The 22,986-nt window shown below is 39.2% G+C and overlaps 1 protein-coding gene across 1 annotated transcript in view; it reads left to right on the forward strand.

Moving 5' to 3' along the window:
• Window positions 1–22,986, forward strand: part of PLCB1 (phospholipase C beta 1) — a 4,354,095-nt gene that overhangs the window by 3,280,676 nt on the left and 1,050,433 nt on the right. Inside the window, exons 19-20 of the mRNA XM_044056572.1 lie at window positions 2,906–3,060; window positions 15,169–15,333. Coding sequence (XP_043912507.1) covers window positions 2,906–3,060; window positions 15,169–15,333 — 320 coding nt within the window. The remainder of the gene's footprint in view (window positions 1–2,905; window positions 3,061–15,168; window positions 15,334–22,986) is intronic.

The following is a 22,986-nucleotide window of genomic DNA, read 5'->3' on the forward strand; positions in this document are numbered from 1 at the left end:
AGTCCCTTTAATCACAACTATGCAGGTAAAAGCTGTACTCTCTAAAGCCAAAAACACAGCATCCATGGGACCAGACAACATCCCAGGTTGCGTTTTACACATACTTCAGAATCAACTGGCTCCCCAGCTAAGTACCATGTTCAATCTTAGCCTCATGTCAGGCTTTGTGCCCAATGAATGGCAAACAGCAACAGTTATCCCACTCCACAAAGGAGGAGCCAGCACTGATCCCAGGAACTATAGCCCTATTAACCTGATGAGCCTGGTCTGTAAGGCCTTGAACGTATCATCATGGAACTCATAAACAAAGACATTGGTAACCTCCAAACACTGGACCCCACCCAGTTTGGGTTTGTGAAAGGCAGATCATGCCTCCTGAATCTGATCGACTTCTTGAAGCGGTCACCAAAGCCGTAGACAAGGGTAAGGTGGTTCATACAGCCTATCCTGACCTCCCCAAGGCTTTCGACACCATCCCCCATTTTGGAATTATAGCTAAACTCACTAAACTAGGTATAAATCCCTACATCACAAGATGGGTTGCCAACTGGCTCACTGTCAGAACCCACACTGTAAAAGTTGCAGACTCCAAATCTGACTTCAAACCAGTGACAAGTGGAGTACCACAGGGTTCAGTCCTGGGACCTCTCCTGCTTCGTATTTACTTCTCTGAAGTACAGGCTAACACAGAAGGCCTTTGGCTAATGAAGTTTACAGATGACTGCAAACTAGGAGTCATAGTCGAGTCCCCAAATGATGTGGGCATCCTACAGAAGGGCCTCACTGAGACAGATGCCTGGTGTCAGAGCGATGACTTCAAGCTCAATGCCAAAAAGTGCATTGTCATCCCCTTTGGTAAAAACTCTGTACCCATGAACTACCATATAGGCGGCAGTCTACTTAACGCCAAATGTGTGATAAGAGATCTTGGGACCCAGGTGGACAGTAGTCTCTCCTTTGATAATCACATCACCACAGTAGCCAGGAAATCCTTCTATGTGGCACACCTCATCACAAAAGGGTTCTCATCCAGGAAAAAAGAGGTCATTGTTCCCCTCTACTTGACACTCATTAGACCCATTATAGAGTACAACGCCCCTTTTGGAATGTACCTCACAAGACATCTTTAGCAGCTGGATAAGGCCACAGAAGTACCTCACAAAGAGGATTACTGGCCTCAAACAGATGCCCTACACTGATCGTCTCAAAAAACTGCAGCTTTACTCTGTAGCATATCGCCTACTCCAAGGTGATCTCTGCTTAACATCTAAAGCTATGTCAAACCCAGAGTTGTTAGACATGCTACACCTAAAGAAATCCCAATCCCTCCGAGCTACACACTCTAGGGACCTAATCCTTGTCACACAATAAACAGAACATGCTGGGGGGCTAGATTCCTGTGCCAGAGACTTCCCATCCTCCAGAACAAGCTACCCATCTATGTCAAGCAAAGTTCCTCATTAGCACTCTTCAAGAAAAATCTTGATGAGTGGATGGGAAATAGGAAATACACCCCAGGGATCACTTCTGTGGCTCTGCTCATTAGGGGCACAAGAAAATAACTTTCTTGGGTGGCGTAAGCCAGGGAACCTTGTTGGCTAGGCTTACTTAGGCCCTTGGGCCGATAGCCTAGTAACTACTTATGAACCTATAAACCTATAGCTGGTGGAGTAATGGTTGTGAGTATTTTCTGAGGGGTGTCTGTGGGGGAGGGGGCTAAAATTAGAGCTAAATGTTTCAGCCAGTATATTTGCTATATCTTCCAGCTTAGTATAGGTAGTTACATTTGCAATTAATTCAGTATATTGTTGTGTATTGCCTTTTTGGATGGCCACGTTGGTGCAGTGGTTAGCATTGCCACCTCACAGCAAGAGGCTCTCCGGTTCGATTCTTGGCTGGGGTGCCTTCTGTGCGGAGTCTGCATGTCCTCCCTGTGGTTGTGTGGGTTTCCTCTGGGTGCTCCGGTTTCCTCCCACATCTCAAAGACATGTTGTAGGTGGATTGGGCTCTCCAAATTGGCCATAGGTGTGAGTGTGTGCATGCGTGTGCCTTTTGTGGAAGGTTGGGTGCCAGGCTTGCACCTCAGCACCGTAAAAATCCAGTGCCAATCATGAACAGACAGGTGATCTGCTGTGGTGACCCCTAACCGGGAAAAAGCCGGAAGAAGAAGAAGAAGTTGTGTATTGCTTTTGATGCTACAGAAATATTTGAAGAAAGATTTGTGATTGCCTTTGACCTGGAATGCTATTTTTACTTCAAATTTGGCTTTGTTAGATTTTCTAAGCTCCCTGAGATAGTGGTTTAGATTGATGAGTCAGTTTTAATCTTGCAAGTTATTGCACCTCCTAATTTTCACCATGATTGTATTCCTGTTGTTGAACAGCCTGTTGATGTTAGAATTCCACCAGTGTGGATTGTTTTTTGAGTTAGTCCTGAATCTGTTATGGGAAGGTACAGTTGCTTCTATGCAGCTTTTAATATCATTATACAGTGTTTCCATGAGCAATTCTCCATTGGTAGAAGTGTTCTCAGGGTCCCCATTATAATGGTGTTTTTCTAAAAGCACCGTAATAAATCTGAACTTCAACTCAAATTACAGAGATAAAAAGAGAGAGAGAAGCTTAGTAATCATATTATTCATCCTAACCAGTGAAAATTTAACAATGGTTTAGAACAGCCCACTGCAGCTGCTGACAAATGTGACAACAGCATATCTACTGGAAGCACATATGTCGCGTTGGTATTTATTTTCTCAGGGGTGGTAAGTTACTGAGGTGTTTGATGGCTGCACTAGTTACACCGTACAATATAAAGTGGGTTACGTGAAACAGATGACACATTTCCTTCTGTCTCATTTCTCAGTAGGTTTCATGTTTGTATCTTTTCTTTGGTTTTGTTCATCTAGACTTATCTATGCAGTTAAATTTTGGGATGTATGAATGTAATAGGAAGAGTGGCTTCAGACTCAAACCAGAATTCATGAGGCGACCAGATAAACATTTCGACCCCTTTACGGAGAGTACTGTAGATGGAATCGTGGCTAACACATTATCTGTTAAGGTAAAGTTTATGTAATTATTTTAAATGCACAGTTTTGTCTATGTGTGTGTGTTTGGGGTGGGGATTGCTTATCTGCGTATTTCTATTTATTTTTTTTTTTGTTTTATTAGTGTATTGGCAGGAATTAAGGATAATTTAAGAAATAAAAAATATATAGTGGAAACATGGTGTAACAAAATGACTGTCCAGTTTTTACTGAAATTTTTATTGAGAGTTAGGTAACAAGTAATTCTGTTGTGCAATCATTAGATGCTGTGATAATTATATACAAAATACAACAAAGCTGCTTCACAACAACAGCAAAATACACAACCAAATAGATGTCCTGAATAATCAAGGCATTCACCTATGAAGTGCTGCATTTTATTAAGGTTGTCAGCAAGTACTAAATAAAACAAGTAGCACACTATATTCACACGTGTTATCTACCTTAAAGAAACGCAACACAGGGGCACTCATGAGGTGCAACAGCCATGTGGTTGATGGAAGAGAAAGCTGCGCAGTGTCTCAGAGAAGAAATTTTGCAATGAGGTGTCATGACTTCTTTTCCATTGATTAGATTCCTCTTAGGCAGATGCTGAAAAGGAATACTAAAAGTCTAGCTGGGTGAATGGAAAACCTGTGTGACATTAACATAAGTGATGGTGTTGGTAGCAGTAGAGACAATTAAAAGTATATATACTGGTCTGTTCTTCGAATAGGCTTAGAAGCACAGTTGCAGAGGAATGGGAGAACAGAAGTCCTGAAGTGAGAAGGACTTTGTACACTGTAGGAGGTACAGTGACAAGTAAAAGGAGGAAGCACTAATTTTGAGGGCCTTATTGAGATGTCAAAGCAAAATATTCTCTTCTTGGAGTGGACCGAAAATATTAGAGACAACAGAAGTGAAACATTATATGGACCAAAGGCTAGAACATGGAAACAAGAAATTGTGGTGTAATGTAAATATTGCTCTGAGTATAAAAAAGAAAAAAAAAAAAGATGAGTGTTAGGAGACGATGCAGACTACCAGAAAGATACAATGCAAACTACCTGAAGGGACAACCTGAATATAACTCTTAGTACTGGTATACACGATCCTTCCCAGATTAATAAGATATACAAGGGTGTAGTAGATTATTTTAGAGAAACTATGATGATAAGACAGAAATTAGTAATGTTAGTGTCAAATTTCAAACTACCATCTGTAGAATCCGACATATTGCATTTCTTAATGATCATAAAGTCATAACTGTGGGTGGTGATACATGAAACTGTCCATAGCCATTGCTCTTTCTGCCTCTACTCTTATTATAGTTTACTCGCTTAATTCAACTGCAAATGATCTTCATTGATCATCAGCACTGTAGACTCCATACATTCAATTAATATTTATTATTCTGATAACTGTCTAGCCTTTGTTTTAAGAATGATGCTGAGCAAGAATTTCTGACATGAACAGGTACACCATTCCACAACTTAGGAATCTTTTGAGTTATAAACTTATCTCTTGTCTTTGTTTGATTTCTGTTTATTATATATTTAGAAGCACAGTCCTGAATGCTAGTTTTATTTTATTTACGTATTCATTGCCTTTTCTTGACCAGGAAAGTCTGACTGGGCTATGCAAAACCCCCTTTCAGTAAAGGCCTGTTGCAAGGGGCAGTTCTAAATGCATACATTAACAAAAATACTTAGAATGCAAACAAGTAAAATGCAACAATACTTGTAAAAGTTCCATATGCACACAGTACCAAAATACTTAAGATTACAATCGAGTAAAATGCAGCAATAGTCATAGGCATGTACATAAATTAGAGCAACACTCTTTAAGGAGGTAATAGATAATTAGGCAACTATTACAGGTTGTGAAAGCTGGTGTTTCATGTTTCATATTAAGCAGGCAAAGTAATAATGGTATATTTGGTGCATAAATAATAAAACCAATTTAGATAGTCAGTATTGCATAATATGTGATCAGAGGTATATAGCTATGAGTTGCTGAGAGATAAGCGAGGTAAATAAAAACCAGAAGTAGGTTGGGTTATGACAAACTGTTCAGAGTATGAACAGGAGATATCAGAGTGTTGTGAAGTTGGAGAAGGTGAGATGAGATTCAGAAAGGGAGTAAGTTAGAGTGGTAGAGATGTGAAGCTAATTAAGGTCATAGAAATGAGAGATGCATGGGGTGAGAGAGTGGTGAAAGAAGGTTAGAGGAAAGAAAGAGGGTAAAATAATCAAAGTGCAGATGCATTAGGCTGGAAAAGAAATGGAGAAATAAGTTGGGTACCCAGTACAGATAGGTGTGTGGCAGTGAGGGCAAAAGGAGATATTTGTAAGGAAAAGGTAAGGAGGAAAGGGGGGTGATTATGATGGAAAAGGTAGAGAGCAGAGCCGGAGGTAAGGAATGTTTAGTGATAGTAGAACAGATTTGGAACATTTATCCTGGATGAGAGCAGGGTCATAGCCAGGGGTTATTTAGGTATTACTTTATGACCTGCTGAAAACTGCTTGGTGCGTACATTTGTTTACATGAGAAAGAGAGATTATATCCTAGAGTTTGGATACATAATTTGAGTATAAAGAGCCTTGTGCAGAGTTGTTAGAGTTGGTGACACTGAATAAGGATATGTTGACTGAGTGGAGATCTCTGTGTGGAAAGTGGAGCTGAAGGAAATTGTTTAGAGCAGGGTTTAGGTGATGTGAATGAATGTAGGTGAGACAGGTAGTTCTAATACAAGGATATTTTATAGTCGTTATTAAACCATTTGCTCACCTAAGATCAGAATTGTTCCATGCAATATATAGTAAGCACAAGTTTCCCTGATTTCTCTGTATAAAATTCTGAAAAGGTCCAAAAGACTGAAATGTTTCAATTTCTCAGAATAAGTTCACTTTTTTTGTTGTGTTTCTTATTTTGCAAGATTTCTTTAAACTATGTCTAATTTCATGTATCAGTATTAGTCAAATTACATCACAAGTTATATTCTATCATGGTGTGGATCATAGTCATAAATACATTCTTTAATACTCATGATTTCTAGTTTTCAACATACCCAATAGTAGGTCACTTTGTCTTAAAGCACAAATCTTTATGACTTTTATGTGGTACTTAAAATTCATATCCTTACCAATAAATGTACTGTGTTACTTAACTTGATCAGTTATTTCCAAAACCATATTCCTCTCATATATATTACCAAAGGTTAAGACCTTGCATTTTTATAATTATATTGTAGCCCAACCTTCTTAGTTCAATTTTTACTTTCAACTAAATAATTATTTAAACAACCCACATCCCTCTGATCATATATTTTGGCCCCTGTCTTACAATCGTCTACATATTTAGTATATAATCTAGGTGAAGTAGGTATGTCTGCAAAAACAATATTAAATAAAATAGTCCCTAACAGTTGTTAGATATAAACAGGGAAAGATATGAAGCAGTCTGTGGTGTACTGACCATAAAGTAGTACGGTTCTGGATTAGTGGTTAAATATTAAAAGTAGATGGACTATAACAAATCTGAATGGAAAGTATTAGATTCTAGAAGCTTGTGTTTTAATTTTGGTAAAATATCATGGCTTATTATTAAAGAAATCTTTGAGGTTCAAGGATTTCTATGTTAGTGCAAGAAAATGTGAACTCCAACTGATGCAGAAATTTTTAAAGTTTGCATTTCGTATGGTACTCAGGAAGACTGCAAGATATCATGCTAAATAACTGTACAAAAATACCATACATAGGGAAAAATACACCATACTGAATATTCCGAATGATGAAATAAGAAAATAATTTGAAAAAGTACAAAAGAAGGATCAGGAAATGTTCCAGATCTGTGAAAAAAGCAAAGCAAAGAGATAAAGCTGTAGCAGCAAACTAAAAATGGTGAGAAATTTCTATAAGTGTGCAAGGAAGAGGAAGAATTTGTGGAAATTAAAAATCTTGAAGGAAGAAATGAGAACCTGGAATGACAGTATAAATATTTATGTTTGGTTTCATAAACTGGATGTTTAGAGATGGAATGAAGAAGTTATTGAAAACTTTTAAGTATGAATAACAGAAATAAATGGAGAAATACAAGGTCTTATAGTGGATGTATGTAAAAAATTCAAGGGCAGTAGAAGAAGTATATACCGTGATATTGGAAGCACTAAGGATATGATGTCCTCATGACTCCTTACTGAACATATACTCCATTTGTCTGTCTGTCTGTCTTTCTGTCTCATCCTCTCTTTTTCATGTTTTGAGGGTGTAACTAAAAATTGGTTAATAATTTTCATTCACACTTTGAAGAGCAGAGCAAGAATAGAGGCAAGTGAACTGCTCTCTTATCCAGTGAAAACTGATGTCTTGTGGAAAGACAATTAAAAGGCTTTTGAAAAAAAAATACTTGCCTGTAAAAATAACGTAGATATTGGTACTAACCAGCAAATGTTTGTTATAGAGACATATCTCTTACACTCTTAGAGCAAAACATCTGGACAAAGCCAAAAATAATGGTGGGACAAAAAAGAGCAAAAATAAAGACAGATTTCAGTTATTGCTCTTATAAACCTATAACATTACAAGAATAACAGATTTTGTATTAGCATATTATTTTCTGGTGGGTATGAAGTTGGAAACTGAAATATCTGTCATTATTTAATTACTTCAATCCTCAACAAAATGCCAGAAATGAAGAACAGACCCAAAATATGAGGCAAAAATGTTGACATTCTGCAAAAAATATGGACAGTTAAAAGTAAAGAGGTCATGGCAACAGGAAGTCTGAGTGATTAAGACCTCTGCCTTGTGGATCCATCATTTAAAGTTCATACTTGACTTATGATCTGTATGTGGAATTTATATATTCTTCTGACATTTTTTGTGGGCTTTCTTTAGGTGCTCATAGCATTGGTGCTGGAAGCTGTTGAAGACTGGGGGGGGGGGGGTGAGAGGGGCATTTAGTTATAGAAAAATTTCCCTTTTTAGACCACTATTTACTAGCACAACATAGGTTCACCTGGAGGACATTTTAAGCTTAGTCAATTCCTTTTTGGTGCTTGAATTAACATTTGTTGATTGGTCTTCCCTATCCCATGGCTGATAATTGTATATTAGCCCTAGTGAGAACAACTGTGAGCATACCATCATAATTTGGGGATGCAATAACTGCTCCTAGCTTGCAGTCATCTCAAACTTAGCCGGCCGAAGGCCCTTGGTATTTCCTTTTACTTTTGAGACGTATATGCCAAACAGAAAAATTCTCAGCACAGAACCCGGTGGCCTCCATTGGTGACTGGTCTCTTCCCCTATTTTGATCTCCTGCATCCTGTGAGCAAGTTGGCAATCCAGCTAGTGATGGAAGTGTTTGCTCCTACATTATTCATCTTTTGTACTCCACCTGAGTAGGGGATTGTGTCAAAAGGCTTGGCCAGTTCAAGGTAATGTGGTGTGAACTGTTGTACCTTTATCCATTGCTTTGGTGACAAGAGTAAAACGTATTTGCCCATGATTTTGAGCCTTTCACACTTTCCTCTGGGCTGTTTTCAAACACATTTTTAGGGTCATGCATGCATGTATGCATTCTTTGATTCACCTTCCTGATTGTATAAATTATATTCCTTGTATAATACAGCACCAGTTGCTAGAATGCGTTTTAAATGTATAGTTTTGAACAGTCTTCTAGTAAGCAATGAAACAAAATGTAATAAAATGTATGACCCAATAATGACAAAACTACCCATTTCAGAAAATTTCAGCCATAAAAAGCCACTCAAACTTCTGTCATTACAATCCACCAATATCAATAAATATGCAAAATCTCTGCAGAAGTCAGTCGTCTAAATAATTCTACATTAAAGGGATCTATAACTAATGAAGAGGTCACTGCTAGGAAACAACTATATACTTCATTGTTTCATCTACAAATAAAGTGGCTGTTGCCCTTGAAGAATAAATTACCTATGTTATGTTAAAAAATAAGCTAGTAATATTGCAGTAGGGAACGGATGGAAAACTGCTAACAGGTTCATAGTTACTGGGTAACTCCTTCAAAGGAGGCTATTCACAGGACTGCAGCATCTATTCTCTTTAAATTACAACACAGTACAGAATCAGTGAACCATCTGAATACTGTGGGAGTAGAACCCACAGCCTTCTGCATCAAAAGTAAGGCTACTACCTGTTGTGCTACTAACAATGCAAACAGACATGGAATAAGCTGCACTAAAATTCTGTTCTCCTGAAGCTCTCAGGTCCTTGTAAATTTTTTTATGTATTTAACATTTGTTTACTGGGAAAGTCTAACTTGGAACAAAAAATGTTTAGCAGAGGCCCAGGGAGAAATGCTCCAAATGCATGTCTTTGTAACATGGAAGGAAACCCACACAAACACAGGGAAGACAGAGTCTCCACACAGAAGGCACCCCGGCCAAAAATCAAACCAGAGAACCTCTTGCTGTGAGGCAATAACACTTCCGCTGCACCAGCCACTTGACACAACTAAATCACTCAATTTCACAACAGAGGAAATGTGGAAAAAGCCAAAATGTATTGGAGGGGTGGCAAAGGCCCAAAACTAGGGACACATTTTAAATATTGCTTGTATAATCTTAGAAAGTTGCTGAAATAGTCTTTCGTGTTACCAATTCCGTTCTCACTGATTTGCCACAAAACCAGAAATTTTAAGGGGAACAGACCAAAAGCATGAGCGAAATATTCTGTGAAATGTAGGACGGTTGAGAGATATGGACTCAACTCCCTGAATATCTGAATTCCCTGAATCACAAAAGTGGTGGTGTGGGTAGAGAATGCAGGTCCTTGTATCCAAGGTTCAGGGTTTGAGCCTGGTTAATTGTAACCACCAGTTATAATTAAGTGGGGCATTTTACACACACACACACACACACACACACACACACACACACACACACACACACACACACACACACACACACACACACACACACACACACACACACACACACACACACACACTCCACTCTGCAGGCAGCTAAATAAGCACCAAAACAGAGTTTCAGTTAACACACACTCTGCGGGCAGCTAAATAAGCACCAAAACAGAGTTTCAGTTAAATAAGCACTAAAACAGAGTTTCAGTTAAATAAGCACCAAAACAGAGTTTCAGTTAAATATGAACCAAAACAGAGTTTCAGTTAAATAAGAACCAAAACAGAGTTTCAGTTAAATAAGCAAAGCAAAGGGGAGCTTCCGTCAGTTACATAAGTAAAACGGAGATGCTTCAGTTAAGTTAAATCAGCACCAAAACGGAGCTTCAGTTAAATAAACACCAAAACGGAACTTCAGTTAAATAAGCACGCACACACACACACACACACACACACATCAGTTAAATAAGCACCAAAACGGAGCTTCAGTTAATAAGCACACACACGTCAGTTAAATTAGCACCAAAATGGAGCTTCAGTTAAATAAGCAAAGCAAAAGGGAGCTTCAGTCAGTTAAATAAGTAAAACAGAGCTGCTTCAGTTAAGTTAAATCAGCACCAAAATGGGCGTAATTGAAGTGTATTAACCCACCAGATGCGCAGTAGCAAGCCCCGGCCAAACCCCGCCTGCGAGCATTTTGACTGCACCGCCCACCATTTGATTGAAAGATGCCACCATAACACAAGGTAATATTTGCGATATGCGAAACACAAATTAATTGCACAGAAAGATTCGAGTGCACAAAAAAATGCAATTGCTGTGAAAGCAATAGTAATAGTAAAAGATAGTAATAATAATGCCCTCCAAAACTTAATAATGCATATGTCATTTTCAACTGTCCCTTTTATACTTAAAGATGTTGTTTTAGATTACCAAATCTCTCTATAAGCAAGACATTAATTTAGCCATTAACAGGCATATCATGTCGTGCAAAAGACACAATTTTCTAAACAAGGTTCAGAAAAGTGGGCTCAGTAGAGTACAAATAGTATGCCCGTCTACAACCTTGCTACTCATTTATTCATTGCCCATTTGCCCAGTACGTATCTTTATGAAATGGGAAAACAGGAGAGCACTCCACAAAAACTCACCCCCACACAAGATGTTGCACTGTCAGAATGAAGTCCGGGTGGAGCTCAAAGTGAAGATTTGCACTGTAACATTAATCACTCACTGTGCCACACGAATGGTAAACTAAAGCCAGCAAAAGAAGAAAAACCTATGTACAGTAATGCTTTCAGTTTGAGCATATAGCGCTCAACCTTCCACTCCCAAAATGTGGAACACTGCCTCCAAAAATGTGCAATGGTCAAAATGTGTTAAAGTTAAAAAATATTCTCTTTTTCATTTAATACGAGTTAGTACTATTTAGTCAACTGAATTACTGGAAATCACGACAACACAATGCAACCAAGCACAAAAAGAATTCCAGTAGTAATGTCACGATCCACAATTTATTATAATTATTCAAACACAAAAAGAATCAATGGTTTAGCGCTTTCATCTACTAGCTGTAGACTTCCTCAGAACAAATCAATTAGTACTATTTAGCATGTTCAATTCTTAACACTGACTGTATGACAGATCCTTTCATTGTGGAACAGTGAGGAAAACGGACGTTCCTAGTAATGAGACGGGTATGTTTGTGGAACAAGGTAAACATGAAAAGACACAAATCACTTTATATGTTTACTTGCCAGTGCTCCCTATTTCTGTCTAATTGAAATTTCCTTCCATGCTGTACCTCTTGGCAGATACTGAATTTTAGTGAAAAGTAACCTGTCCAGAGAAAAAAACGTTGCCATTGTTAATCCCGCCCTTCTGCATGTCAATCATGGCGGGCACGCCCATACCTGCGCAAACTCGGTAGTGGGTTAATATACTTCAATTACACCCAAAATGGAGCTTCAGTTAAGTAAGTAAAACAGAGCTGCTTCAGTTAAGTTAAATCAGCACCAAAACGGAGCTTCAGTCAGTTAAATAAGTAAAATGAGCTGCTTCAGTTAAGTTAAATCAGCACCAAAACAGAGCTTCAGTTAAATAAGTAAAAGGATGCTGATAAATGAATAATGAAGTGGATCTTACTGTAGGTGTTGACTCTGGCAATGATATGATTTGTTTTCCGCGCAGTTTTGTGTTTAAATTTGTTAATGTACAGCACATGCGCGAGTCCTCTGTTGGGTCCTACAACTCCAAGGTTTTAAGGTCTTGCAGATGAGTTTAAATTACACAAGTCCTCTGTTGTGCCCTCTATGTTTTTAAGGTCTTGCAGCTGTAAAAGTGGGGGGGGGGGCTCCACACCCCTCGGTCTATGGTTCTGCCTCCCATGGCTCATAGTTTTCCTCACATATCACAAAACATTTTGGGTGGTTATTACTCCTGTCCATATATAATGCATTTATTCTTACTCTTTTGACAATAGCTATTGGCTGAAAAGGCACTGTGATGATAATTTCACTTATCCAGTTAAAATATGAATAAATTAAAAGTAGCACTTGTTGTTGCATTAAGACAAACCAGTCCTGTGAATGTTCAAGAAAACAAGCAAATTGTTAGTTACAGCACCATTATTAAGTGCTTGTAAACCAGTAAGACATTCTCCGATGTGCCATATATGAAACTGGTTATTAAAGTAATGGATTCTATAGCATGAAATAACATTTGTGTAGTAGTAGTAGTAGTATTAATATTAGTAATAGTAATAGTACTACTACTACTGCTACTAACTATCATCTCATTTTCTGAGATCAGTTTTTTCTAAAGTGAGCAAACTCATGTATTCCATTGCAAGGGGGCTTTTTTTTTTCATTTACAACCTGTCTTACAGTAAGGAATTTTTAGGTAGCTGCATCTTGGGAAAAGGATCAATCTCGGAACACAGTGATCTCAGCAATTTGAATTTTATCTAAGTGTTGTTAGCTGACCACTTAGACCTCATGTTGTTGGTAGGATTCCAGATGTAACGCATGAAGGAAGACAGCACAGGGGGATGTGTATATTGGGAAGATGAGGAGAGTTGTTTTCTCACTGCGTACAGTCATGTGGCCATACTTTTATCACCGTTCCAGTAGTTCACTTCAGAAAGTCATACTTTAAAAGGCAGATAGGGCTTTTTAAGTAAAATGGGCAGGGAAAAGAATTTTAACGAACTAAGATTTAACAGAATGGTGTATGATTATCCAACAATAAGCATGGACACTTAAGGAGGTGGTTGACAAATGATAGGATGATGCCATCTCATGCAATATAGGGCAGAGAGCTGAAAGAGTCCTAATAAATGACTGTGATTTTGGTATAGTGATGGATTTCAGTTCCATGCAGAGGAGACTCCATAACCAACTAGAGACTGTATTAGTTCAATGAAGAAACCAAATAACCCAAATGGTGCACAAAAGTATAGTAAACTGAAGGGACACTGCTTGTTTAAGTAAGAAATAAGAAACAAATCTCCATGTAGTAAATGTTTAATCCACACAGAATGGCAAACACTCCAATAAATTCTTGACTATTTGGATCCAGAAAAGGAGGCGATCAAAATGTGCATCGTAGCTCAAGCTCAGTACTACATGTTTTCGGATGTGTGCATTTCCCTTGGGTATAGGAAAGCTGACATTGTATCTCATTTGTTAGCCAGAACTGAAAATGCAAAAAAAAAATCCAAGCTAATAGTTGTTATGGTCTACCGACTCCAGAGTCTTGCCACCACTGCAAGGATGATAAATAAGGCTACCAAAATGTATTCCACTAAAAAAAGAAGAGGTACAGTTGGATGATATAGGGATTACTAATCCACAGTAGGAAGTGGTGTAGAGTGGGTTGGGGGGAGGGTCAGTATAAATGTTGTAGTCAGGCTGGCAAGGGCAAAGCTAAATACTTCTTTGTTACTATAGACATATACTAGGGGGAAAAAGGAGGAGGAGCAGAAGGACAGACAGACAGATCATGAGACAGTCTGAGCAACTGAGTCAGTCAGCTAGCAATCAGGGATGATTAAGAGCTTTCTAAACTACTAAAATGTGGAGAGAAAGTTGATAGGTACTCGTGGTTCCTGACCACATTGTCCACATTTACCGCCTTACTTTTTAAATCTCTACTTTTTTTCATGTAAATTCTGCTTATTAGGGCACTAGCTTATGTAGAAACTTAAACTTAATTAACTGCTTCTGTATAACAATATTTCAAAATATGCATGGAATTTGGATAAGATAGTGAGGTAAAAGCTATAGGGTAGAAGATGAGGAATGTATAGCTATATGTGCACTACCAAAAAGGACCAGGAATCTTACTTATAGTAGTAAGTGATAATGACAGAAGGTAGTACAGGGGTGTCACTCAGGATACAAAGAATGGGAAGTGTACAATCTCCAAGGTAAAGAAAAAGTTATACTGAAGCAGTTTTTGTAATGATATTTATGTACATGTGCAGCAGTAATGACACTGATGTCAAAGTGTCTGGCAATTGACTTAGAGAATTAAGGAGCTGTCAGTGAGCTGTCTCATGTGGTGTAGTGTTGCAAGGTTCAATTCCCTCAATCTCCACTGCCTAATGTGTGACTCTGAGCAATTCATTTAACCAGACAGTGCTACCAGGCTGAGTTTGACAAAGGTACATGGCATGGAGAACAATCCTATACCCTGGAAAGCAAATAAAAATAAATGTTTTGGGATTTATCACTGAATTCATTTTAACTAAAGCCCTCATTTAAATGTCCTTTAATTCAGGTTGTTCAGACTAGTTGTTGTATGAATGCAGTTTGAGACAGACCCTATTTATGTTTTTTTTTTCTTACTAAACTGTATTTATTTTGCTTTGAAAACTGCATCACCATGTATAATTAGTGACTGGCTCAGCTTTAAAACCTGTGGGAACACTGATTGCTCAAACTACCACTGAGCATTTTGTCATTAATAACTTCAATAGTTTATATTTTTTATATTTCTGCAACTTTTTGGAATGCATGTTCTAGCTTAAGTGTAATTGTCCATATGCAGCAATGTCTATGATCTAGTCATCCAATATTTTTCCTTTGTATTTAATTTATAGTAGCTTTAAAACACATTCTAAATTAATTGAAAAGACTCACTATTAAACAATATGACCACTTTTTAAATCTACTGTATATACAATAATTAAGAAAACTATGATGAAGATTAACTATGAAGTATTTCAATTGTAGATAATTTCAGGTCAGTTTCTGTCTGACAAAAAAGTTGGCACATACGTGGAAGTTGACATGTTTGGCCTGCCTGTAGACACAAAAAGAAAAGCATTCAAAACAAAGACTTCTCAAGGGAACGCAATCAATCCTGTTTGGGAGGAAGATCCCATTGTATTTAAAAAGGTAGGTATCAGTTCTACTTCATTTTTGAACTAAAACAAATGTTTCTCTTGTTAGTGAGATCAGAGGTTGATAAAAAATGTTTGAATTATGATGGCCACACACACACGCACACAGACACACACACACACACACACACACACACACACACACACACACACACACACACACACACACACGCACACACACACACACACACACACACATGCACGCACACACACACACACACACACACACACACACACACACACACACACACACACACACACACACACACACACACACACATACACACATACACACACACAAATGGATTATGACGAAGACAATATTTTGTGCAATTTGCTGCAGCTGGACATTTTTAGGTAAATATAAAGGACCCATATAATGCCTATACCACGTTCATTTTTTAATATTTCTGCATCATGAATCAGACTGTGATATTGTACTTTTTGACACAAGACTGCTTACTGAAGAGGTAATAGACTTTGCGCACATTGGTAAAAATAACCAATAGTTTTTGGGGAGTGTAGCAGCAGTAAAAGCATGGGCTATCTCTTCTTCCATCTGAGAAGCTAATATATCTATTGCAAAGAAAATCATTAAAGCACTCTAAAACTAATTTTGTTTAACAAAAGATATTAAATATTTCTAGCATCTGGCATTTTGTAGCAATATGATGCAATCATCATGTATATGCCTGATTCCCCCATCTTTTTAAGCAGAAGTCCTCATAGTTCAGCAAATCTCCTTTCCTGAACATTAAGTGTATCATTGTGTCTGTCTTCACAGAGTGTGTGGCTAATACTGCAGTATATAGGCTCAACTTTTTTCCCATGAGCAATGCAGCTTGAGGGCTGTAATTAACTGCAGACATAATATAGCCAAGCATGTTCCATACTTTCTGCGTTAATAGTTCCAGAATCTTTAACCATTGACAGAAAAGCATTCCTCTCAGTTTTAAAACTCACTTTTACTGTTTTGTCAAAAGAAATAATTTCCTTGTAAGATAGATGAGTGTAACAGTTACTTATCTTGTGTTTGTAAGGTTTAATTTGAACAATGGGTTGATAATTATAGATTACTTTGAACTTTTTTTTGGTGGAGGGAAGGGGTTTTACATTTAATGAAGTAATTAACATTATTATTGGTCTCTCTCTTGTCAATTTTGTATATATTTCTCAGGGGAAAGGCTCAACAACATGAGTTATATTATTAATTATAAAACCATCATTCCTGGAAGTTTATTCTAGTTCATAGGTTCATAGGTTCATACTAGGCTATCTGCCCTAGGGCATTTATAAGCCTAGCCAGAGTGTGTTTGGCTTTCGCCACCCATTTTAAATTAATTTTGCTATGCCCTTTTTCAAGGTTAGTATACTGTGCTTCTGACTAACAGTGACAAAGAAGTGATACCCGGGGTAAACCTACGATCTCCCATCCACTCATCAAGATTCCTCTTGAAGAGAGTCAATGAGGGACTCTGCCTAACCTGGACTGGGATTTTATTCCAGAGTGAAGGGAGCCTCTGGGTTATAAATCTGTCCCTCCAGCATGTCCTATTTATTTCAGTGCTGAGGTTCAAGTCTCCCAAGCGCGTAGCTCGATGGGATTTGGATTTTCTGAGGTGCAGCATGTCCATTAATTCCGGGTTGGACATGGCTTTATACATCAGGCACAGATCGCCTCTGAGCAGGCGGTATGCCACTGAGTAGAGCTGGAGTTTCTTTAACCGGGCAGCATATGGCATCTGTTTGAGCCCTTTGATCCTCTTGGTGAGGTACTTTTGGGGTCTTTCCAGTTGCTGCAGGTGTCTGGTAAGGTACATCCCAAAAGGGGCATTGTACTCAATTATGGGCCTGATGAGGGATGAGTAAAGAGGCACGATGACCTTCCCTGATCTAGATGTGAATCCCTTCATGATTAGGTGGGCTATATAAAATGTTTTTCTAACCACTTTGGCCACGTGGTTGTCAAATGAGAGATTGCTATCAACTTGGGTCCCTAGGTCCCTAATTACTTCTTCTTTACTTAATGTATTACCACCTATGTGGTCATTTGTGGGCACTTTGTTTTTGCCAAAGGGGATGACTATACACTTTTTGGCGTTTAGCTTGAGGCCATGGCTCTGGCACCAGTTGTCTGTTTCTATGAGGCCCTTTTGGAGGATGCTTGTGTCGGCTGGAGAGTCGATTATGGCACCCAGTTTGCAGTCATCTGCGAACTTGGTCAGCCACAGTCCTTCCGTGTTGGCCTGTACCTCCGAGAAATATATACCGAACAAGAGAGGTCCCAGGACTGAGCCTTGTGGGATGCCACTTGTAACTGGTTTGGAGTCTGACATGGCTCCAGCAATTCTAACCATGTGGGTTCTGTCCTTGAGCCAGTTTGCAACCCATCTAGTGACATAGGGATTTATATTTAAGCCGATGAGCTTATCTATAATGCTCGAGTGGGGTATTGTATTGAAGGCTTTTGCGAGGTCCAGGTAGGCTGTGTGGACCACCTTCCCCTCGTCAATGGCCTTGGTGACTGTTTCAAAGAAATCGACCAGGTTTAAGAGGCAGGATCTGCCCTTAACAAAGCCGAACTGGGTAGGATCCAGTGTCTGTAGGTCCCCAATATCTTTATTTATGATGTCCATGATGATCCTTTCCATAGCTTTGCAGACCAAGCTAGTCAGGCTTATGGGGCGATAGTTTCCAGGATCCATTGAGGCACCACCTTTGTGGAGAGGGACCACTGTTGCTGTACGCCACTCTTTGGGTACATATCCTGTAGTAAGGCTGAGATTGAACAGTAGTTTTATGTTTGGGTTTAGCTCTTCTTGGAGTTCATGAAGGACGCAGCCGGGACACCGTCTGGTCCCATTGATGCTGTATTTTTTGCTTTGGAGAGGGCGGCTCTTACCTGAGCATCTGAGAAGTCAGGGGGGCAGCATTCTGCTGGGATAGATATTTGCCCTTTTGGGGAGCGGGAAGTTTGCGCTGAACCTGTCAGCTAGGATGTTGGCAATGTCTGTGGGTTTGGTGTATTTTTTGTCATTTTGGACTAATTCTGAGCATATTAGGGAATTCCCACCCAGGTTTCTAACATAACTAAAGAAAGCCTTGAGATTATCCTTAGTGTCCTGTGCAATTTTTCTCTCGAAGCTGGTCTTAGACGATTTTATGAGTGCCCGTAGTTTTTTGCTAATACTGATCAGAGATGCCTTGCCTTTTTGGGATTTTGCTCTATCATATAGTAGCTTCCTCCTTCTATTGTATAGTTTGTTTATGGCTGGCGTCCCCCAGACAGGACGTCTGCCTTTGGAGGATTGGGTCTTGGTTTTATTTGGGATTGCATGATCCATGCATTCCTGAAGGTGTTCATAGAATGTGTTTATAAAGGATTCTGCGGTCTGGGCCATATTTTCCACAGGCCCAAGGGCTTTGAAGGATTCCACCTTGGTTTTGAGGAGTGTGAAATTTGCTTTAGAGAAGTTTTTCACTGTGGTTTTCTGGGCAGAGGGTGGGGTCGGGATGTGAATGTCCAGTGAGATTAGTTTATGGTCTGATCTTACCAGTGAGGGATACACTTCTGGTCTGGAGCATAGAGTCCCCATGTTGGTGATGATCAGGTCCAGTATGTTTTCCCCTCTTGTGGGAGTGGTAACAAGTTGTTCCATAGCATTTGAGTTTATAAATTTTAGGAACCTTTGGGCTAGGGTGTTGGAGCTAGAGTAATGCTCCCAGTCTATGTTTGGGTAGTTGAAGTCACCCAATATAATGGTGTTTGAAGAGACCTTCATATTTTCCAGTATTCTCAGGAAGGCCGAGTGGGGTTCCTGGGTTTGGGAGGGTGGTCTGTAGCAGGCTATAAACTGGAAGGCAGTTTTACCCACTGTTAGTTGCACATGGATAGTCTCTGATGCTTCGTGCTGTGCCACCAACCTGGAGGTGTGGGTATCTTTGACGAATATTGATACTCCCCCTCCTTTTGTGGTTCGGTCCAAGTTTTGGGGCCGAAAAGCATGGTATGAGGTATAACCTGGCAGTGCTAGCGTGCTCTTGGGAGCCTTGAACCAGGTTTCTGTTACTGCACAGATATCGATGTTCTCCATGCTAAGGCGTGTTTCGAGTGCATGCATCTTGAGGTTTAGACTTCTGGCGTTGAGTAGCATTACTCTTAGTTTCTTATCCCTTGTGATACCTATGGAGGTGGGTTTGTCTTTTGAACCTTGCCTAAAACAGGCACTATGGGGGTAGTAAGAGCCTTTGCCAATATCCAAAAGCCCAGGGGTGACAGGTGCAAGCCGTCCCTAGCGAAGCATTGTGGCTTGTCAAGCATGTCATCCCAGGCTGACAGGCATTGGATCCCCTTTGAATGACACCAATACTTAAGCCAATTGTTGAAATTGATCATCTTGTCTTCATATTGTGGCATCATTCTTGGTGAGGGTAAGATGCTACTCAAGGTCAAGGTCATACCGGCCTGGGCTACATGCTCAGAGAGCTCCTCTATGTCTCTTTTTATGTAGTCCAGGGAGGTTCGTCTCAGGTCATTCACACCAGCATGTACAATGACTGAGTCATATTTGTACTTGGAGTGACCTGAGTGCTTGTGTTATGTGGCGGATCCTAGCGCCCGACAGGCAGCTCACCATGACCTTTTTCTTGTTCAGCCTGGTGAGTGGGACGTCAGTGTGCCTGACGATAAAGTCACCTATTACAAGTGTATCAGGTGTGTTGTTTAGCCTTAAGGGCTGTGACTGTTTGGCACACTGACTTTGTGAGCTATGTGTTGCACGTGTTTTGTTTTGGGGTAGCAGTTGCTTGGGTGTCTGCTTTGGAGGTCTCTACTGCTTAGGCAGATTTTTATTTAGAGCCTCCGAGTATGTTTTTGTGTGTTTATGTGTTTGGTTTGCTGTCGTGGTAGGTCTATGTGAGACTGGAATTGTAGTGAGTGTGGTGTCCTTCTCCTCCTGACTGGTTACGCCAGTACTGAGTTGAGAGAGCTTAGCCTCCAGTTTGGCTATATGGTTGCATCTCTCATATGTGTTGGAATTTGTTGGGAGGAGGAGAGGGTTGTCTGTGTACATGAGGCAGTTGTAACATTGCCTCATGATTCCCAGATTCACCAGCTGGACCAGAGAGGAGATTGACAACTGACCTTTGGACATGCTAGAATAGTATTGGGAATTCCTTTATAATTGAAAAAAGGGCCAATGGGGAACAAGGTACTCAAGGGGAGTTTGTGAGCGTGTAGTGCTTTTAATTTTTTAGTGCTGACTTATATAATTGCTTTAGTGAGCAAGTGCCAGGTAACTTAAATGCAATGTGTTACAAGTAACTTAAATGCAAAAACGACAAACAGTAACTTTCTTTCAAATGAAACAAGGAAATAAGTACAGTAAGCAATGCAGGGATCCACAGAAGTGCTGAAAAGCTGCGTTTTCGGTGGAATTAGGGTTTCAGGGAAATAACAAGCAAACAAACAACAAGCATACAAACAAAGCTAGATTCAGCAGGCCTGGATCTAGTCTATGCTACAGCAGACAAGGTGTACCAATTTCAGTAAGAAACAGTTCAAATATGCAGGCACTATAAGCCTTTAACCAGAAATTCCCAGCTCAGAAGGGCAGAGTCCAGCCTCTCCTCCCACAAGAGTGCAGACCACAAACCTTCTTAATGTAAAATAACTGGCCTGAAGCTCAAGTGCTTAAAACAGAACTAATACACTTTTAGAATAACAGACACTGAGCCCTCAATCAGCAGTTCCCAACTTAGAAGGATGTAAGCTACCTGTCCTGCCACCACAGTGCTGGCCGCAAACCTTCCTAATGTAAAACTACTGGTCTGAAGCCCAAGTGCTTAATCCAAAAGACTTAGAATGATAGCTACACTTTAATCAAGTTACTACCAAGCAGTAATAAATACAATTGAATATTTTAAAAAATTCCTGGATTAGTGCTCAAGTTATACAAACAAAGCTAAATTCAGCAGGCCTGGATCTAGTCTATGCTACAGCAAACAAGGTGTACCAATTTCAGTAAGAAGCAGTTCAAATATGCAGGCACTATAAGCCTTTAACCAGAAATTCCCAGCTCAGAAGGGCAGAGTCCAGCCTCTCCTCCCACAAGAGTGCAGACCATGAACCCTCTTAATGTAAAATAACTGGCCTGAAGCCCAAGTGCTTAAACCAGAATTAATACATTTTTAGAATAACAGACACTGAGCCCTCAATCAGCAGTTCCCAACTTAGAAGGATGTAAGCTACCTATTCTGCCACTACAGTGCAGACCACAAACCTTCTTAATGTAAAACAACTGGTCTGAAGCCCAAGTGCTTAAACTAAAAGGCTTAGAATGAGTTACACCAAGCAGTAATAAATACAATTGAGTACTTTTAAGATGACGCAAAAGCAAAATAAAGTAGGAAGAAACTCAAATACAGTAAAAGCAGATAATTTTTTTTTTTTTTTTTCCACAACTGAACTTCTTAGGTAACAGAAGGTTGAAACCTGAGACAGCTTTTAAGAAAAAAATCTCAAAAGAACCAATGATGTGCTTAGTCTAAACTGTAGTCCAGGTGACCTCAGTCAGCCAATGACCTCAAACAATTCTCTCTCACTATAATGCCTGATGGCTTTGGCTAAACCAAGATGTCCCTGAATATGTGCTCAGACACACAGCCTCCACAAACACTAGGCCCAAATACAAGCCTGAATATGGAAATGCTACAAATATCCCCACTACTTAGAACAAACTGCAGAAATGTTTCTCACAGCTGAAAAGCAGCAGTGAGCCTTTAAATGAAAGTTTTAAACAGCTAAAGGAGCCTCTAGAAAAAGAGTTTACCTGCAACAAGTTATCAGAAACAAACAACCCAACAGATGCTTAATAAAAGTGGACAATTTCCTCACACACAGTGAAACTAGCAAAAAAATACACAGTACACAAAGTGCTATAAATAACAAAGAAATAAAGAACAAAATAAACAAAAAACAGGATACTTAATGTTATATATTATAGCTCTGAGTTTCCTGTGTCCTTCCTTCGATTAGCTCAGTGTGAAATGAGTTGCATGCCTTAATTCTTACAGCTGTGTTTAGGAAAAAGCTATGATTGCCAAGTTTGCCTTTCTTTTATGCCTGAATTTAAACTTTGGCAATAGGGGTGCAGCTTGATGACTATTCTGTCACCCAGTACATTTCTCCAATCTTGTGCTCTGCTCATTAACTTTAAGTTGAGGAGCAAAAGAAAAAAAATAGCTATTGTGCTCTTCTGTCATTGTAAATTCTAGCAAACAGGTTGCTAATCTTTTATGTCAGACACAGAGTGATAAAGCTCTTTAGTTCAAAAGAAAAAGAAAAAAAAATTAAACAGTAGCAAGTAGCTGCCATGGTTTATGCCATATAGTGTTTAGACTGAAATGCAATGCCAGCATTTATCTTTGAATGCAGGTGATGCATAATAGTTGAAAACACTGGAACCACCACGATGCTTAAAATCAAACAATTCTGTTTAATTAGGTGAAAAACAAGCGCTTTCACGCACAATAGTCGTGCGCTTCATCAGGTTACAAATTTAAAAAACTTAAATCCTTCCTTATATACAATAAGCCGATGTACTTAATAGATAATTAAGCAATTGAAACAAATCATTAAGCTAGCTTA

Source organism: Protopterus annectens, chromosome 1.part2 (genome assembly GCF_019279795.1).
Source record: "Protopterus annectens isolate FY-2018-M chromosome 1.part2, PAN1.0, whole genome shotgun sequence".
Taxonomy (NCBI): Eukaryota; Metazoa; Chordata; order Ceratodontiformes; family Protopteridae; genus Protopterus; species Protopterus annectens.